At 45.5% G+C, this 20076-nt stretch overlaps 1 protein-coding gene across 1 annotated transcript in view; it reads left to right on the forward strand.

Annotated features, from left to right (window-relative positions):
• Positions 1-20076, forward strand: part of ANO2 (anoctamin 2) — a 365356-nt gene that overhangs the window by 54214 nt on the left and 291066 nt on the right. The window contains exon 4 of the mRNA XM_060190229.1: positions 19413-19511. Coding sequence (XP_060046212.1) covers positions 19413-19511 — 99 coding nt within the window. The remainder of the gene's footprint in view (positions 1-19412; positions 19512-20076) is intronic.

Here is a 20076-nt window from a genome sequence, read left to right on the forward strand (position 1 = left end):
GCGTGTGCGTGTGTGTGTGTGTGGTGTGTAGTCTCTATACTTCTCATTACTGTCATGTAGTTAGAAAGTGCCAAGATAAATGTTTGTGTCTACAATACCCCTAACATTATTTCTCTCTCTCTCTCTCTCTCTTTTATCACAGGGGTTTTACATATGTGTGATTTCACTATTCTGAGTCAACTTCAGATAGATAGATGGATGGGACACACACACACACACACACACACACACACACACACACACACACACACACACACACACACACACATCTTTGCACCAAAGCTTCTCCTGAAGCCACAGTACCTTCCCTGTGGTATGTGCATTTGACACTGGGTCATGCACAAGGCAAGACAGGCCCTCTACCAGGTGAGCTATCTCTCCAGCACCCCCCCACTTTTAGCTTCTGACTGAACTACAGATATTTCATCACTTACCTCTTTAGAATCTTCCTTCACTCCTACTATACCAGAAATCCATCATAAAACACAGGACTAGCTTTGTGTTTCTGAGTTTGTATATAGTCAGCTCTTATTTATCCACCTATTGCTTTGTCTGCTGTTTTGGTTGCTTGAAAATAAAATTAATATTATATACCTTGGGGAGAGATAGTTCAGTGGTTATGTAAAATGCCTTTATTGCAGAGGCACCAACCATCCCAGGTTCAATCTCCAGGTCCACCATAAGTCAGAGCTTGCAAGTGGTCAGGGGGAAAAAAGCCAATACAATTATAATAGCAATTTACTTACTCTTAGCCTTGAGCCTAGTGCCACTTCCTTCCCTTTGTCTGCAAGCTCCTGCCTGGTAGTGGGGAGTGTAAACATGGTTAGCACCAGGCCCTGTTTGCAGAGAAGTGTGAAGAAAAAACACTATGTTCTTCTTATAGGTGTGAGACTTTCCAAGTTCAAGTGGACACTTCCACTTTCTTCCAACCAACTTGGAACTTGAGCAGAAATGAATAGTTGTTTGTCTGTTTGAGGAGAAAGTAGAAGGCACGCTTCTGTGCCTTTTTCCATTCCTTTTGGGTAACTGAAATCATTCTTTTTTCTTTACTGCTAGCAGGGTGATCACTGGGGGCTTAGTGCCTACAGGAGTGGTGACTCCCAGCAGCCATTTGCCTTCTATTTTAGAAAGAAGGGGAGAGATAAGAGGGGGAGATACCATAGTGCCACTCCACTGCTTATGAAGCTTCCCCCTGGTGACCTGGGGCTTGAACCTGGGTCCTCACACATGGTATAAACATGTATACTCTATTGAGTATGAGTCACCCTCTGGCCCCAGAAAATTGAAATGTTAGTGAAGTTTATGGACTGTTAGTTCCTTCCTGGAGACCTTACTAAATCTTACTCACACTGCCCACTGTTTCTCTAAGTAGCCATGTTTCCAGCAAGCTCATGTGTCTGCATAAGGTGCTGTGTAAGTGACTGTGAGAGTGAGAAGTTCCCGTAGATCTGGTTGCCTATTTGGGCGGGGGGAATCTCTGTCTAGCATTGTGGTTCTTGGATGCCTGCTTCTGTAGTATAGGAATAGAGCTTAGGAGAAAGTCAATAATGCTAATATATGAAGTATTTGTATGTAATCAGTGATGTCAAGAAATGCTTAGGGTGTACTCACTGTGATTCAGGCCTTTTGCTGGGGCAGGTAACACACTGGTGGGGGGCAGCTTGAGAGCCCAATGCCTTACCCACTATGTCAGCTTTTGGCAGCCATGTTTTTGAGCATGATTCTGACTGATGTATAGCTATTACAGTGACAATGGATAGTACCCATGACAGACAGAGGGACCTTCCCTTGCTTCTCAGTTGCTTTTAGCCCAGCCCAAGAAGGATCATGACCCTTCACCTATGCTTCAGCCCCAGACATTCTTCTAATAAGCCCAACACCTTTGTTCATTTTCATATTTTTTAAAATTTTATTTATGAAATGGAAATATTGACAAGACTATAGGATAAGAGGGGTATATATCTACACAATGCCCACCCTAGAGCTTCATATCCAATCCCCTCCCTTGATAGTTTCCCTATTTTTTTATCCCTCTGGGAGTATAAACCCGGGGTCATTATGGAGTACAGAAGGTGGAAGGCCTGACTTCTTTTTTTTTTTAAATTTTTTAAAAAATATTTATTTATTCATTTTCCCTTTTTGTTTCCCTTGTTGTTTTTTTATTGTTGTAGTTATTATTATTGTTATTGATGTCATCATTGTTGGATAGGACAGAGAGAAATGGAGAGAGGAGGGGAAGACAGAGAGGGGGAGAGAAAGATAGACACCTGCAGACCTGCTTCACCGCCTGTGAAGCAATTCCCCTGCAAGTGGGGAGCCAGGGGCTTGAACCGGAATCCTTATGCCAGTCCTTGTGCTTTGTGCCAGCTGCACTTAACTGCTGCACTACCGCCTGACTCCCGGCCTGACTTCTGTAATTGTTTCTCCACTGAACATGGGTGTTGGCAGGTCAATCCATATTCCCAGCCTGTCTCTCTCTTTCCCTCATTTTCATATTTTTTATGGCTTGTGACTTTGACTTTTTTTAAACGTTATCTCGCCCACTCAGAATCACTTCTTTCATGTTTTTTTAAAAATGATTAATTTTTATTTCATTTTATTAGTGATTTAGCAGTAATTTTCCCTTAATTTTTTAAATTGACATAGGTGCACAATTTCTTATCTCGCCAAGTCATATACTGTAAAACACTCTCACATCCAAATTAGGTCCATCATCCTAAAGTCCCCCACCCCCACCACCCCTGAACCCATTTTCTGTCCTCCTTTCCCAGAGGTCTTTACTTTGGTGCAATGCACCACCAGTCCAAGTTTTACTTTCTGTTCTTATTTCTCAACTTCTGTCTATAAGTGAGATTATCACATATTCATTCTTCTCTTTCTGGCTTATCTCACTTAACATGATTCCTTCAAACTCCATCCAGATGAAGGAAAGAAGGTGAATTCACCATTGTTAATAGCAAAGTAGTATTCCATAGGCCACAACTTATTTAGCCACTCATCTGTTGTTGGCCACCTAGATTGCTTCCAAGTTTTTGGCTGTTATAAATTGTGCTGCTATGAGCACAGATCTCTTTGGATGGGTGTGTTTGGTTCCTTAGTGTATCACCCAGCGATTCCTCTCCTAGGGATATTACCTAAAGTGACTTTATATTCTTTTCCATTTCTCACTTCTCTCCCCTGAGTGGGCTCCGACTGCTCTGTCCCCCTGTGGTGAGAGATGAGAGGGAAATCTTCTTGTCATTCTAGAGGTGACCTGGGTCACACTGGGGTAGCTATGCCATGCTGAAGTCCAGGCCTGCCTCTGCTGCCCCCTGCAGGCCTTCTGAGAAGGAATGGCCTCTCTGATCTCTCTGGGTTCTTCTGCAGATGGGGGTCATCACACCTCATCACCAGGGACAGCGGGCAAGTGCTGCTGTGTCTGCAGTCAGCACCTGAGCAGCATAAGGAAGGTGTTAGTGTTGGCAGCAGTCAGGATCCAGCCACAGGTCCAGATGAAAGGCAGGGAGGTGGCCCCAGATGTCTGCCTTCCAGGGCTGAGCCCTGTCCCTAGAGGGCTATCCCGCAGGGTTGGTCAGCGTGGGAGGGGCCACAGGGCTGGCTCCAGGAGGTGGGGTGTCTGCTCCAAACTTTTGATCAGGAGACTTTCCCTTTGATGTAGCAGAATGGAGTTCCCTTCCAGAGCAAAGCAGAAGCCAGTGGGCTGGGCTGCCTGGCCTGCTCTCTCTGCCAGGTACAGAACAGACTTGTGGCTGGGCTTGGGCCCCAGACCACCCTCCCAGTGGGGCTCTCCTACCTCTAAATGGCTCACAGTCTGGGTCAGTGATAGATGCTCTCTGAAGGCCATGAGATGTGAAGAATGCACCAGCAGACCAGATCATTCCCAGGACAGGCAGCTATCAGACACCTGCTGTATACTGGGCTCCTTGAGCTGAAGCCCACAGAACTGGCCTTTAGGAAGCTTGGCACCTGGCTTTACAGAGAGAAATGGAGACATAGAAATGAGAGATGGAAGGCCTATGGGAGGTGTGTCCATGGGTGAGCACTGCCCTAGGCGCAGAGTGAGCAGACTCCAGACCAGATCCAGACCACTACACTCCTTCCCTCCCTCTCTCCCTCCCTCCTCCCCTCCTTCCTTCCCTCCCTCCCTTCATCATTATTCTTTCTTTCTTCCTTCCTTCCTTCCTTCCTTCCTTCCTTCCTTCCTTCCCTTCCATTCTTCCTTCCAAGACAGAGACGTATAGAAAGTGATAGAGAGAGAGAGAGTGTGTGTGTGAAAGAGACCACAGCACCAAAGATTTCTTCAGTGTGGTGGGGGTTGGGATTAAACCTGGATCTTACACATGGCAAAGCAAGGCACTGTCTAAGTGAGTTATTTCATCAGCCCCACCACTGCTGTAAATAGCATGGCCCTGGCCTTCAGTTACCCTCTTTATTTATGTGCTGTTTATGACTGTTTCAACATGACAGCTAGTTGTACAACTACCACAGAGACCATGTGACCTGTACTCTCCAAAACCTTTCATTCCTGCTAGGGAATGTTTTCAGACCCCTGTTCCTGAAAATGGGTTGGCAGGCACGGGTTTTGGGCCTTACTCTCAGAGGCTTTCTTTGAGGGGGCTGTGTATGCAACTGATAGCATTCAGAGGAAGAGACGGGGTGGCTGCTGAGCTGGGGAGCTGGCTAGAGGGAAGCGCGGAGAGGTGTGTGAGGTCTCTGGGGATCCAGGTATGGGTGTAGCAGGAGAGGCTGGGAGGGAGCTGTGGGCCTAGGGGTATACTTTCACAGGTGTGCAAAGCCAAAAGCCTGCAGGACAGGGGCTTCAGGTGTGTGTGTGGGGGTGGACTGTGACATCAAGGGACTGGGTGCATCTAATGCTGAGCTGTGGGGAGGAAGGTGAATCTGTGTGAAGCAGCAGAGCAGTGTTGGAGCTGGGGCCCAGAGGCCTGCTGACCCCACTTCCTCTTGCACAGGTGAAGTGATGGGCAGGGGGAAGTGCTGACCTCAGCCTACCAGTGAGATGCTGGCAGGGCCCCTGAGACTTGTAAGCTCTGCATCCACGATGTTCAGAGGAGCTTCATCCACAGTTTCTGCCTCACAGTTCCCAAAGGCCACAGGATTTTATATAGTGAGAGAGAGGAAGGTCTCTCTAGTTATGTGAGTGTGATGTCTTTGAGGGAAGCACCAAGAGTTTGGAGGCTGGTTGCCTGTGGAACAACCAAGTGATTAGAGCACTGGAACTTCTGGCTCCACCCCCTGACCTCAAAGAGGGAGGGGGCTGGAGGTCATGCTCCAGGATCTCTGGTCAGTGATTCACCATTCACCTCATAAAATCAACACCCAGGGGCCAGGCAGTGGCATACCTGGTTGAATACACACATTAGGATTCATAGGGACTAAGGTTCAAGTCCCAGATCCCTACCTGCTAGGGGGAGGCTTCATGAGCAGAGAAGCAGTGCTGTAGGTCTCTCTCTCTATCTCTATCTCTATCCCCTTTCCATTTCTCTGTCTCTATCCAAAAAATTACATAACTAAAATATTTTTGCAAATTGTTATGTTATTAATAATTTGTTACAAAATAGTAAGATTATAATGTGTAGCTCCACACCACACCCACCACCAGAATTCTGTATTCCCACCATCTAACCTCCCAAAGATAACCACCATAGTTCTCACAAAGTCTTAAAAACAGTTTGCTTGCTTCTGTTTTTGTTTTTGTGAGTTCATGTGAATCAATTAGATCTCTATTGTCCACATATGAATGAATCCATCTGGTAGTTGTCTTTCATCTCTTAACTTATTTTGCTAAGCTTAATCACCTCCAGTTCCATCCATTTTGTCCCAAAGGACACAATATTAACTTTTTGATTGCAGAGTAATATTCCATAGAGTACATATTCCATAACTTCTTTAGCCAGTCATCTATTGATGGGCATATAGGCTGCTTTCACTTTTTGGCTATTGTGAATAATGCAGCTATGAACATAGGGGCGCATATGTTGCTTCTAATTAGTGTTTGAGTATTCTTAGGATAAATGCCCAAGAGTGGTATTGCTGGATCATAAGGTAACTTCATAAAATAAACACCCAAGAGAAGAGGATACTGTGAAAAGCTTCCAGGTTGGTGGCAACATGGAGATTTGGGAAAATGGGTGCCAGGAGGGGGTGGGTGGGGAAGTTCTGTCTTCTCTCTCACCTTGTCCTGGGAATCTCTTCCATCTGGTGTTCTTGACTTAGATTCTTTGTTAAAATAAATGTGATCAAGCCCCCTGTTCTAACCTGCATGTGGGGAAGCTCCATGAGCAATGAAGCAGTATTGTGAGCTCCTCTCTCTTTTCCCCTTCCCTTTAACTTCTCTCTTGTCTCTATTCAATAAATAAGACATTATTAAAAATATGATCAAGGGTCAGGCAGTAACGCAGCAGGTTAAGTGCAGGTTGTGCAAAGCACAAGGACTGGCATAAGGATCCCGGATCGAGCCCCCGGCTCCCCACCTGCAGGGGAGTCACTTCACAGGCGGTGAAGCAGGTCTGTAGGTGTCTATCTTTCTCTTCTGTTCTCTGTCTTCCCCTCCACTCTCCACTTCACTCTGTCATATCCAACAATGATGACATCAATAACAACAACAATAACTACAACAACAATAAAATCAAGGGCAACAAAAGGGAAAATAAATATAAAAAATAATAACTTCAAAAAATTTTTTTATAAATATGATCTAATGTTTAACAGGGTTTCCTGGGTTCTTGTGAGATGCTCTAGCAAATCAACTAGCCTGAGGAGGGCATTCCAGGAGCCTCTGGTCTGTGATCCTTTGGTCAGAGTCTGGGTGTCCAGAATGTGAGATAGAGGAAGGTATGGGGGGACTGAGTCTCCGGATTGTGAAACTGACCTCTCATTTATTTGTTTGTCTGGCATGGTCTCTTCCCCTACCCCTGATAATAGAGGGAGGTCCAGGATCCCTGGGAAATGGTCCCTTGGGTGGCAGCCCTGCCCTGCCCTGTGCCAGCACTTTGCTCTCTCCCTAGCTATGAACTGAGCCCCAGGACACGGGCACCATGCCCTAGCTCTCTGGGGGACAAGACTGGGTAGTTGTATCCCAAAAGCCCTTTTCTCCAATTGCCTGTAAGACCCCCTTCTTTTTCCTACTCCTGTGTGGGGTTCTCTAATCTGCAAGCTACTTGAAGACAGTCTGTCTGCTACTTCTCCGAAGGCCCCTTCTTGCTCATATCAGGGTCTCCAGGGCTGTGAAAATGCAAGGAGGCCTCTGCCCCTGTGCAGAGACAAGAGAGAGGACTCAGCTGCTGTGACCACTCCCTCAGCCCCCCAAGAAGCCTGTGATCCTGTCACTGAGCCCTGAGCAACTTCAGAGCTCCCACTGCAGTCCATCACTGGGGTCTGGCCACCTGCAGAGTCCTCCCCTCTCTCCCACACACACAGGGAGCTGCTTTAGTGCTGAGTGGCCCCAGGCAGCCCCTGTGAGCTGAGGGAGGCTTCCCCAGGATGCCATGCATCTTCTCTGATTGACAGAAACACCTCATTTGTCCTGATGTGATGACTGGGAGGCTGGAAGAGCAGCCAGAGACATGTTCCAGTACATCCACAGCCCTCCCTAGCCCACAGGGAGTGCTCCTCCCAGCTTCCTCCTAGCTCTAGCAGACTCTCCTTGGCTTCCCTGCTGTCTGGAAGGGACCTATTCCCAGCCTCAGCCCCAGATCCTGAGCCAGACTCCACTGTGTATGGGAGGGGTTGCAGCAGGCAGGGGCACAGATCATCAGCCTCAGTGCAGCCACTACTGAACCTAGCTGGCCCAGTGACAGAGTTAGGGACCAGCAGGGACCAGGATTCAAGAGCATGGAATACAAGGGGATAGAGAGAGAGTAAGGAGCAGAGGAGAAAGGAGAAAGTGGTGGTGGTGGAGTGAGTGTGAGGAGGACGAGGAGAAAGGAGAAAGGAAAGAAGAGAAAGAAGAGGAAAAGAGGGAGATAGCGAGAAACAGAGAGAGAGGAGAGGGGATAGAGGGAGAGAGAAGAGGAAAAGAGGGAGAAAGTGAGAGACAGAGAGGACAGAAGGGACAAAGATAGATAGATAGATAGATAGATAGATAGATAGATAGATAGATAGATAGATAGATAGATAGATAGCATTGCTTTAGACAATTTCAAGAAAAAATGATGCAGCCCTAACCCTGGCAAGGCCTCCAAGTCCTCAGTACTCACTCATTTTTATTCTTTTCCTTTATATGTCTTTATTTTTAATATATCTTTATTTATTTACAGTCATATAAAAACCAGCCACTTGGGAGTCAGGTGGTAGCACAGCAGGTTAAATGCAGGTGGCACAAAGCACAAGGACCAGTGTAAGGATCCTGGTTCAAGCCCCCAGCTCCCCACCTGTAGGGGAGTCACTTCACAGGCTGTGAATCAGGCCTGTATGTGTCTATCTTTCTCTCCCCCTCTCTGTCTTCCCCTCCTCTCTTCATTTCTTTCTGTCCTATCCAACAACGATGACATCAGTAACAACAACAGTAATAACTACAACAATAAAAAACAAGGGCAACAAAAGGGAATAAAATAAATATAAAAAAAACCCAGCAACTCAGGTGTTGGGCCTTGGCATACCTGAAAGTGCACATGTCATCATGCGCAATGACCCAGGTTCAAGTCCTCGATCCCCACCTGCAGGAGGGGAAGCTTCATGAATAATGGAGCAGTGCTGCAGGTGTCTCTATCTCCTTTTTGTTTTCTAATTTTATTTTATTCTTATTTATTTTATTTAATAAGACAGCAGGGAATTGAGAGAGGAGGGGACCAGCAAGATAGCTCACTTGGATAGTGTATTTGCTTTGCCACCCATAAGACCTAGGTTTGAGCCTGGCCTTTCCTGCACTGTGGGAGCTTCAGTACTGTGGTGCTGTCATGTCTTTCCCCTCCTCTTTCTGTTTTCCTGCCTCTTATTCTATGTGAAAAGGTTGGTCTGGAGTGGGAAAACACTGGTGAAGGCAAAAAACAAAAAATTCTTTTTTCACTTTATTTAAGTCTCAAGAATTGAACCTCAGATATGCAAAGCAAGTGTTCTGCTATTAAGTTAAGTCCCAGGGCCATAAATTCCCACTTTTCAAAGCATATAATTCAGTTAATTTAAAGGTATATTTATAGGCAGGGGAAATCCCACAATGGCTCTGCAAAAATACTTCTATGTCTGAGGTTTAGAAGTCCCAGGTTCAATCCCCCCTATACCACCATAAGCCAGAGCTGTGTTGCTCTGGAAAAAAAAAAGTATTTTCATAACAGCACCTCAAAGTTCTGATTTGAGTCTCTTCAGAAAGACCAGGGACCCTCCCTCTCTGTTCTTTCCCAGCAGCCTCTGGCTGGACCCAGACATCAGCACTGAGTCATTGGTGGGAGGATGTTCAAGACCCCACCTCAGGCCATGGGTGGCTGGGAGCAGGTACCCACCAACCTTCCACGGCATAAGGGGACGCAGATCTTGTGACTGATGGGCAAGCCAGCCATGTCCAGGCCCTTGTGAGGGAGTGGGTTTCCACTGGGGTTCCAGAGGACATCCTGGGACCTCCTGGGACTGGAAAGGATGTGGGATAAAGGACAGGTAAGAGTCAAGACAAGGCAACATCCTGGACAGAGGCAGTCATGGAGCCTGGGAACAGTGCTTACTTAGAAACTGTCACCATTTACACTCTCATTTTCTGACTCCTGACTCCATTATAAATGGCAATAGCCTGCTTTGGGGTGATTCTTTGATCTCAGTCTCAGGGTGAATAATAGAGCCTCTCTGATCTCAGAAACACTGCTGAAGCTTCCCAAGCATGTCGTGTGTGTAAGGTCTGTGAAGAAATTATAAGCAAGATTTGTTGGGTCTTCCAGCTGGGGCTAGAGTGGGGGCCCCTCCTGGCCTTGGGGCACTAGGGCTTCTGGATTCTTCTAGTGTCCACTGGTAGGTGATGCACTGCTTCCATTGGCTCCATTTGATTGAAGGCACTGCCTGCTGTCTTGTTCCCATCTAGGCCCTGTGCTAGGTGTTTGGTGAAAAGATGGTGACCTGGGGTTTAAAGAAATCATTACTTGGAAGGCAGCTCTGGGAGGTGGTGCAGTGAATTTAATGGTGGACTCTTACATATATGGTTCTGATTTTATCCCTAGCATTGTGTGTGCCAAAGTGATGCCCTGCTTCTCTCTTCTTTCTTTATTTAATTTTTAAAAAATATTTATTTATTTATTCCCTTTTGTTGCCCTTGTTTTATTGCTGTAGTTATTATTGTTGTTGTTACTGATGTTGTCATTGCAGAGAGAAATGGAGAGAGGAGGGGAAGACAGAGAGGGGGAGAGAAAGATAAACACCTACAGACCTGCTTCACTGCTTGTGAAGCAACTCCCCATGCAGGTGAGGAGCCGGGAGCTCAAACTGGAATCCTTACGCTGTTCCATGCACTTTGTCCACCTATGCTTAACCTACTGTGCTACCGCTCGACTCCCTTTCTTCTTTCTTAATAATTATTTAATTAATTTATAGATCTTGAAAAAAGTCATTATTTGATTTGATCCTATCATATATGCTTCAATGTTCTGCTTTGCCTTCAAAGTTCTGCCTGGTCCACATGGCTTTTGTAGGTCCTATTCCTGTATTGGGGTTCAGGTATTTTACTGGGGGCAGTGGGAAGGTTACCTCTCTCTGGCTATTTTATGTGGGTCTGCTTTCTATGTTAAGATTGGGTTCATACAGTCTTATGGAAACAACTCAAATGATTATGGAAGTTGTGGTCTTCAGACAATAGAATACTACCCAACTGTAAGAAAGAATGACATCTTCAACATGGATAGAAGTAGAGGAAATCATGTAGTGTGAGATGAGCCAGCAGGAGAAGGACAGATATCACTCAAAGGTGGAACTCAAGAAACAGAGAGAGGGAAAATGAGGGGTGAATTTTATTTTCTCAAATTCTTGCTGGCTTATGGTGGTGCTAGGGATTGAACCTGAGACCTATGGAGCCTCAGGCATGAGAGTCTTTTCTTGAGTAATTATTATGCTATCTCCCCAACTGGCAGAGTGAAGTTTTTTTTATTATTATTTTTTTATTTAAGAAAGGAGACATTAACAAAACCATAGAATAAGAGGGGTACAATTCCGCACAATTCCCATAACCCGATCTCCATATCCCATCCCCTCCCCTGATAGCCTTCCCATTCTCTATCTCTCTGGGAGTATGGATCCAGGGTCGTTGTGGAGAGTGAAGTTTTAACTAGCTGTGGGAATGGAGGGGCACTGGAAGGAGGTGGAGACCCAGTGTCCCATGGTAGAGGACTAGGACAAGTTGGTGGAGTGTATGGTGTATTGTCACCTGCCATGAGAAGATGGGAAATTGTACAGGTGATATCAACAGCCTTATAAGTCAACATTTCTACTAAACTCAGCTGTATGGCACCTTGGTTCCAGTGAGAAAAATCTTTCTCTTTCTTTCTTTCTTTCTTTTTTTTTTTTTCTTTTTTTTCTATGAATCCACTGCTCCTGGAGACTATTTTTCTCATTTTGTTGCCCTTGTTGTTGTGCTTGTTGTAGTTGTTATTGTTGTCATAGCTGTTGTTGTTGGATAGGACAGAGAGAAATAGAGAGAGGAGGGTAAGACAGAGAGGAGGAGAGAAAGATAGACACCTGCAGACCTCCTTCACTGCCTGTGAAGCAACCTCCTGCAGGTGGGGAGCTGGGGGCTCGAACTGGGATCCTTATGCCTGCCCTTGTGCTTTGCACCACGTGCGCTTAAAACAACTGTATTACCGCCCGACTCCCAATATTTCGACTTCTTAGGAGGCTTTTTTGTTCTTAAGAAAATTATCTTAATGTGGTGATTTTGTGAGAGCGAGATACCAGAAAGTGGCCATTGTCAATCTACAGCTAAGATACTTTCTCTGTGGTTGGTGCCCCCTGCAGGTAGCATCTTTTGTGCAGTGCACCACCTGCACAACTGCATGTGGTCCTTCAGGAGCAGCAGGGTCACGCAGGTGCAAAGTCCTGTTGTAAAAAAATGGGACCAGATAGATAGCTTAGTAACAGAGTATTAGCCTTGCATATATGATGACATGAGTTTGATTCTGGCAATATATAAAAGATAGTGCAGTGCTCAGGCTTCTCTCTCCAAAAAATGAATGGAAAGAGAACAAGTGTGCCAGTGTTGCATGCCTAAGGGTAAATAACAGGTAAGGAAAAATGGTAGCACTTCCTGTGGGAGGCTGGAAGGACTTCCCTGAGAAGGCAAGACTTGAACTGCAGCTTGAGTAAGGATTGTGTTTGGAAATGTGCCTTAGAGGACTGCAAAAGGGCCCTACCAGTTGGGGTCTAGGGTGCCACCACAGCAGCACTCTCTCCATTTGGTCTCCCCTCAAAGCATCTAAGGCCTCTGTGTGACTCACCACCTGCTGCCCCCTTGCTCTGTGGTCACCTGTCATCCCAGGAGCCCCAAGACCTTTATGGCTCAGTCTTTTCCTGGCTCCCCTCCACCTGCCCCCTGCCGGTGTCAATGTTTCTGATTATTCCCCTCTGTTTGAGTTACTTGCATTCTTCTGCATTGAATCTCATTTTGTGATTTCCTGTCCCATATTTTCTAAAACTCCCCAGGTCCCTTCTCGTTTATTTCCCCCATCCTCTCTGGTGCTGCTTGCAGTGCTGCCCAGTTTGTTATCATCTGCAGATTTAATTAGCATGGTTGATGGCCCTTGTTCTTCCAGACTGGACGCTGTGGGGAGGGACAATCATGTGTACACACAGGGTCACGGCTGTGGAGTAGCCTGTTTTGGCTTCATGGAGGGGACATGTTCCAAACCAGGCTCTCGGCTCATATAGGGGAAAAATGCCCCAGGAGCCAGAATTTTCTGGGAAAAAAGGGAGGATGTTGGGGACCAGATTGCATAACCCCCTCCCCAACTCAAATTCCTCTGGCCAGAGGACAACATCTGCAAAATCTAATTATTATTAGCACTGCACACCCACTGCGTGCTCGGCTCTGTGCTAGGTGTCTTGGATTATTGCTGAGCATTTCAAGACTTTCAGAGGTCACTGTTTTTTTTACTGGGCTGCTCACTAAGACTCAGAGAGATGACACAGCATAGCCATGCTGACATAGCAGAACATGGCACAGCTGGATATTAAAGGAGTCTCTCCCAGCTTTCTCAGAGACTCCATCTATCTATGTCTCCCCCTGCCCACCCCCCAAACCATCTTAAGCTATAGTCTCGATGTCTTCTGTGACCATAGCTCTTAGGACATTGCAGAACACACAGGTGCTGCCTAGTGGAACACTTGCTGAGCTCAAATATGATGGGATGACAGAGACAGAGGAGAATTTGGAGAGCCCTCTTGGGAAGAGCAAACCACTGGTCTGAGAAGACAAAGGAGGAACCCTTTGGCCTCGGGGTAGGAAGGTGATTTTTCATAGCATAAAGGATTTTTGTGTATATCCCACTCTATATGTTTCCTTCCTTTCTTTTTTTAAACCAGGACACTGCTCCATTCTGTCTGATAATAGTGCTGGAGATTGAACCTAGGGCATCAGTGCCTCAGGCATAAAAGTTTTCTTTTTTTTTTTTTTTTTGCAGGACCATTATGCTATTTTTTTCATGTGGGCCACAAGAATGAAAGAAGAAAATGCAATGAATTCCTATCTAAAGGATTGGGAGTGGAAGAGTACACAATGTTTCTATAACAGACTCTCATGCCTGAGGCTCTGGGGTCCTAGGTTCAGTCCCAGGTACCACCATAAATCAGAGATGAATAGTGCTCTGGTTAATAAAATATAATAACTATTATTATATTGAGTATATATAGGGGCTATTGAACTTAGTGATACTCTTTGCTGACTCTTAGGGCTACTCTAAGATTTATTGTCCAATCTGTAACTGTCTTGATAATACTGAGTGTTAGTGGGTGGGATGATAAAGTAAGAGCTATACCAGACTGTCCCAGCTGAAACAGAGCCTACAGCTCCCCGTTGATCTAATTATCTATCAAACCCAGCTAGGGGAGCCTTTGTCCACCAGTCTGCCTCTACCTTCTATTCTTCTGGGTGATGAAGTATTTGTGGGGGCTGAAGAGGTAGAGAGTCCACCCAGTGCTAAGGCCAGCACTCTCTAGCCTCTGATCACACCTACAGGATGACTGCTGTCAAACGTTGTTTTTGTTCTTCTCTCTATCTTTCTCTTTCTCTCTCTCCCGCCACTAAGATTATTGCAAGGGTTCAGTGTTTGCATGACAGACAAATCCCTTCTCTGGGGTTGAGTGGTCGTGCAACTGGTTGAACGCACATGTGGTAAAGCAGTGCTGCAGGTGTCTCTCTGTCTCCCCCTTCCTCTCAATTTCTGACTGTCTTTATCCAATAAGTGAATTAAGATAAAAAATAATAAAACAAATCCACTGCTCCTGGTAGCCATTTCCTTCTCTATTTTTAAATTTTATTTGATAGGGTAGAGAGAAAGTGAGAGGGGAGGGGTGATAGAGAAGGAGAGAGACATGTACAGACCCACTTCACCATGAAGCAACCCCTGCAGGTGGAGTTTGAACCAGGGCCCTTGTATATGTTAATATGTGTGCTCACCTGGGTGCCTACTTAATCTGACCGTGATAAATGGAGAAGGCAGCACTTTCTTCTGGTTCTTTCTCATGGTTTGATATTTCTGTCTGCTTGAAGCTGGAACACTTGCCTTTGTCTAACTGGGGAGAGGCTTGTCCTTTTGAAGCCAATGTCTCCAGGGCCTCCATCATCTTCTAGGGTAGAAATGTGGGTCCTAGGTTCTAGTTAACTTGTTACTTTCTGTATTCTCAGTTCCCCAAAGGAACATTCTCTCTTATCTGGTTATGTGCAGGCACCTTTGCTTTCAGCTCTGCTTTCTCTCAGATGGGGTCCAAGAAGCATACCAAGGCAGGTATTTGATAGTGGCCACCACTGAGCATGTTCTTTTAATTTTGACAGTGAAAGAGAAAGAGTAATATAGATAGATGATAGATAGATAGAAATAACAACACCAAAGTTCCCTTTAATGCACTGGGGGCCAAGCTTGAACCTGGGTTGCTCAAATGGCAAAGCAACACACTATCCAAGTGAGCTATTTTGTTGAACCAAAGCTTGCTCTTAACAGTGCTCTTTTGTATGTACTTTATATTTTGCAAAATACTTTTTTTTCCTAAGGGGAGAAATAAAAGTCATTTCATTTTAAAAAGTCAAATGTAACCCATATTCTTATTTGATTAAGAGGCTGCAGACTTGGCATTATCTTTGAATATTTATGAGTTGAAAGCCAACACTATGTAACATTATTTATCAGCAGAAGTAGCATGATTTTTATCCCCCCCATCAGGACTTTCCCTAGGGCTTTGAGTCTGCAGGATTCCATGGCTCCCCATAGAGGAGGAAAGGCAAAGAGAGAGGAGAGAGAGAGGAGGGAGGAGAGAGAGAGAGAGCAAGAGAGAGAGAGAGAGAGAGAGAGAGAGAGAGAGAGAAGAGGGAGAGGAGAAACCTTGGGAGAGGAGAAACCTTACAATACTTTCCCACTACTTGTGGAGCTTCCCCTGTGCAGGGGCTCTCAGATAGGGCCTCAAACCCACATCCTTGGGTATTTAGTGAAGGGTGCTCTCTATTGGGTCCTAATTTCACACTGCCCTAGTCACAGTCACAGTCACAGTCACAGTGTTACCCCAGAAGAGCACCTGTCAGGGAGAACATAAGGGCTTATTTCCTGCTTTCACTTCACAAATTTCAGGGGTATGTGCCCACCTGTGTCCCAGCCTGTGATGGTGGCCACCCTGGTCCTGGGTTCAGCCACAAGGCTCCAAGAACATGGTGACCCACTCTCACTTTGGGGCCCTACTCCCTTGGTCCTTGCTGCTCCATGAGGATTTGGGCTGGTGAGACCTTAGAGGTCCCCCAACCTGACCAGCCTTCCCATTGGCTCCCTGCCCTTCTTCCCCTCTATCCCAGTCTGTCTCAGCTAGGATGTGCTGCAGCTGATGTTTCCAGCTCACAGGCTCACAGCTGGGCCTGGGGACATGCAGACCAGTGTCTGGGGTCAGCATGGAGCTAACTTGGCAGGGCTGCATGGGAAACAGGCTGCTGGGAGATGGATTTTCAGCCCTGATGGGGCCACATCCTGTTCACTTGAGTCTCCGTAGAGGGAGCCCATAGTATGGGGGAGCCACGTGCAGTCTTTAGAATCCCTGCCAAGCTCCTTGAGCTGGACTCAGAGCACAGGAGGAAGGTAACAAGGCCTGCTGTGCCCCACCTCTTGCCCCCACATTCCTCCATCCTTCAATACCTGATCCAGGAGGGGCTTTGGGCTGCTTTGTCATAGTTGGGAGCCTTTAGGAGCTGAGATGCCACTATTTATGACTAGGGTTGGGGTCCTGGCATCAGGAGATGGGTGCCAGCCCCAACTCTGCTCCTGTTTAACTATATATTCACGCCCAAGCCAGTCTGTCTCTCCAGAGCCTGGGTACCTGGGAAAAGTTACCTGGGTGTCCTTGGAAGCCTCCTTGACTCTTCTGAAATAACACTATGCCTGTCACCTGATTATCCCGAGACACTAGCACTGGGAGTCTAAATAATACCAGGGAGTCTGGCACTTGGCTAGAAGAGACACTGATATTTGATGTCTCCTGCTTAGAAAGTAGCCCTTCTTCCTTGCTTAATGCTCTGGCACCTTTAGAAGCATCTGTGTCTGAGGGTCCCAGTGTTCAGTTCAAGTTCAGCATGGAGCACCAGAGTGAGCACAGATGGCAACCCTTGGCATGGTCTGCTCACAGGGTCAGGGCCTGAGGTGGCTGCTAGGAATGGAGGAGTCTTCTGCAAAGTCTGTGCAGGTAGAACCTGGAATAACTTCAGTTGCGTTCATGAGAAAGCAGATTCAACAAGGAAACCTAAGGGGAGTGTTGGGCTGTTGGAAAAGTCATGATGTATTTTTCTATGCAAAAAAAAAAATTGCATCGTTATGACCAATAGACTGACATTCTGTTGGTCAAAGATTATCAGTTGCTTTCAGGGCCATGGTTGTCTATTTTATTTTATTTCACATCAGAAGACTGCTCTGCTCTGGCTTTTGGTGGTGCTAGGAATGAATGTGGACTTCAGAGCCTCAGGCAGGAGAGTTTTTAAATAACCACTCTTGTTTCCCTCAGCACTTGCCTTTTTAAAAATTTGATCACTGAGGTTGGGGATTGACTAGCCAATGCCCATGTCCAGCAGAGAAGCAATTAAAGAAGTCAGAACTCCTACCTTCTGCAACCCAAAAAGGGTGTTAGGGGAGAAATATTAGGGGAAGATGACCAGAGAACTCTGAAACCCAATTCCATCAGGACCCAGAGAGAGAAGAGGAAAAAAGAAAATACATTTGGAAGTAGTAATAGGTATAGGTGTGACTTAGAAATGAAGACAGGACCATAGAAAACATAGACAAAAATATAGATTATATATATATATAGATAGATAGACAGACAGACAGATAGACAGAGGGATAGTTATAGAAATAATAGTCAGCCCATAGCCCATGTCTGTGACCTTAGAAGATCCACTGCAGTTTCCAATGGAGGGAATGGGCCCACATAACTCTGCTGGTGGGAATGGTGTAGAATTGCACCCTTATTATTTTGTAATTTTATACATCACTAGTTAAAAAAAATCGGTTGCAGTGTCCATAGAGTTGGCTAGGTTCCAATGTTTATTACACATGCATTGAAGTTGGGATAAAGACCTACTAAGCCTTTGCTACACATCAGGTGCCCTGGGGCTGCTGAGGACAAAGTTGTTGGCCAAATAGATGTCTTCTTGTCCTTAGTGGAGCTCAAGGTCTAGGCAGGAAGACAGGCACGATGAGGTTTAGAAAACCCTACAATTAGTGATGACTTATTTATAATGTCTTTCCAGGATGGGTCCTATGCTCTGATGGGCCAATCTCTTTTCTGTTAAATTGAAGGTTGGTGTCAGAAAGCAGTGCTTTCTGACCTTGTGTTAAAATTCAAAAGATACACTATTTCAGATCTTTAAGCTACACAGAACATTTTGAAAGTTCTGCAGAAAAACTTAAAAGTACAAAGGATTAAACAAACTGGGACGCCTGTTGATGATTTGAATAAAGTAATTAGAGTAATCTAACCATTGCAGAGACTCAGTGAGGGCCCACTGTGTGTTAATGCAATGGGCTCCAATGCAATGGGCTCCAGGGACACAGAAGAAGCAACAGAACCTGTTCTGCATCCAGGAAGTAGACCTTTTTGTTGAGTCAAATTGCACTATAGTAGGCTGGCAAAATAAGTTGGCTAATGTGCTGCTTTGCCATGTGTGTTTGAAGGGAACTTTGGTGCTGCAGTCTCTCTCTGTGCCTCTATAAAATTAAATGAATGAATGAATGAATAAATGAATAAATTGCACCATAGCAATAGCTGATAATCTGTCAGAGAATCCATGTTCCTCTATAACAAGAACTTTATACCGTTTACCTCAAATTCCTGTAACAGTCTTGTTTCTTTTTTTTCATTGTTCATCTAAAGAAACTGACAAAAAAAAAAAAAAGAATGAGGGAGAGAGAAAAAAAAAAGGAAGAAAGAAACTGATGATAATTTGCTGAAAATAATTAGCTTACAGGGAGTGTTGGGTTTCTGGTGGAGCTCCTGGTTGAACTTACATGTAACCATGCTCAAGAACTGGGGTTCAAACCCCCACCTACAGGGAGGACACTTTACGAGTAGTAAAGTAGGTCTGCAGGTGTCTTTATGTCTTTCTCCCTTTCTAGCTCCCCTCTCTCAATTTCTCTCTGTCCTATCAAATAAACTAGAAAAGAAGAAAATAAAATCCTGCTGAGATTGAGTCCCAGCAACAACAATAGTGGAAAAAAGAGAGATTTACTTTATATTCCACTGCTATAGGTTTTTTTTTATCCTCTAGGATCATTGCTGGGACTCAGTGCCTTCAGTAATGTCTGTGGCTTTTTTTGGCCTTTCCTATCCTTTTATGTTTTACTTTCCTATTTTTTGATAAGACAGAGAAAAGCAGACATGGAGGCAGTGAGAGAGGGCAAGAGAAAGAGACACCTTTACCTTTGGTGAAACTTCTCTTCCTGCAGCTTGGGACCAGGGGATTGAACCCAGGACCTTGCATGTAGTAGCATGTGTGCTGTACCAGGTGAGCCACCAACTTCCTCCCTTTCTTCACGTCTTCTAATGAAAAGATGAGAATGTTCCTGGCATCTGGAGGCAAGATGGCAAATAGGGTATAGTGTGGCTGTTTGGCTCTTGGTGAAGTTTGAAGAAAACAAACCCCAGACTGAAGCAACAGGAGACCTGGGTTTCTAGCCTGAAAGCATTGGGAAGTCAAGTGTTTTTTCATGCCCTCATGCTTCCACCTCTTCCTCCTTTGTCTCTTGCAGAGTAAAAGCCAGGGGTCTGTCTTTGTCCGTATTCATGCTCCGTGGCAGGTGCTGGCCAGAGAAGCAGAGTTCCTGAAGATCAAAGTCCCCACCAAGAAGGTACAAGCATGCTTCTGGGCTTGGGGACTTCCACATGATGAGTGGGTGAAGAGCACTTGGGGACAGGGCCAAGAGGGCATGGATTTTGTGGCACTGAATCCACACTTGTCTCCTTGGAGACTCCAAGTATGGAGTTGGTACAGGTGGCACAGAGAAGAGAGTTGTTATGGGGGAGGGGCTGGGCCTGGGGGTGCCTTTCAGCTCAGAGCTCTAGCTGTGATGTGTTCTATGAAAATCCAAGTGTTGCCTGGGTCCAGAGCCTTGGTTTCTCAGTTCCTTTATCCTTGCCCTGAGAGCTCCAGAACTGGCAGACAGTACAGAAGGAGGGAGGTGATGAGGGCAGGCATAGCTATGTTAATCATAACATAGCTATGTTAATCACATGTGCCAAGTTCACTGTGGAATAACTGGACTTTGCTTGTGACTCTGTCACAAGCAAAAGTTCTTGTTTGGGCAAGCTGATCAAAATCATATCATCTATTAAACAATGAACAAACACAGACACGCATGTTAATTCCAAATATTTTGCCAAGAGATCCTCAGTGGTTTGGGAATCACATGCCTA

The sequence above is a fragment of the Erinaceus europaeus genome, chromosome 4, assembly GCF_950295315.1.
Source record: "Erinaceus europaeus chromosome 4, mEriEur2.1, whole genome shotgun sequence".
Classification (NCBI taxonomy): Eukaryota; Metazoa; Chordata; class Mammalia; order Eulipotyphla; family Erinaceidae; genus Erinaceus; species Erinaceus europaeus.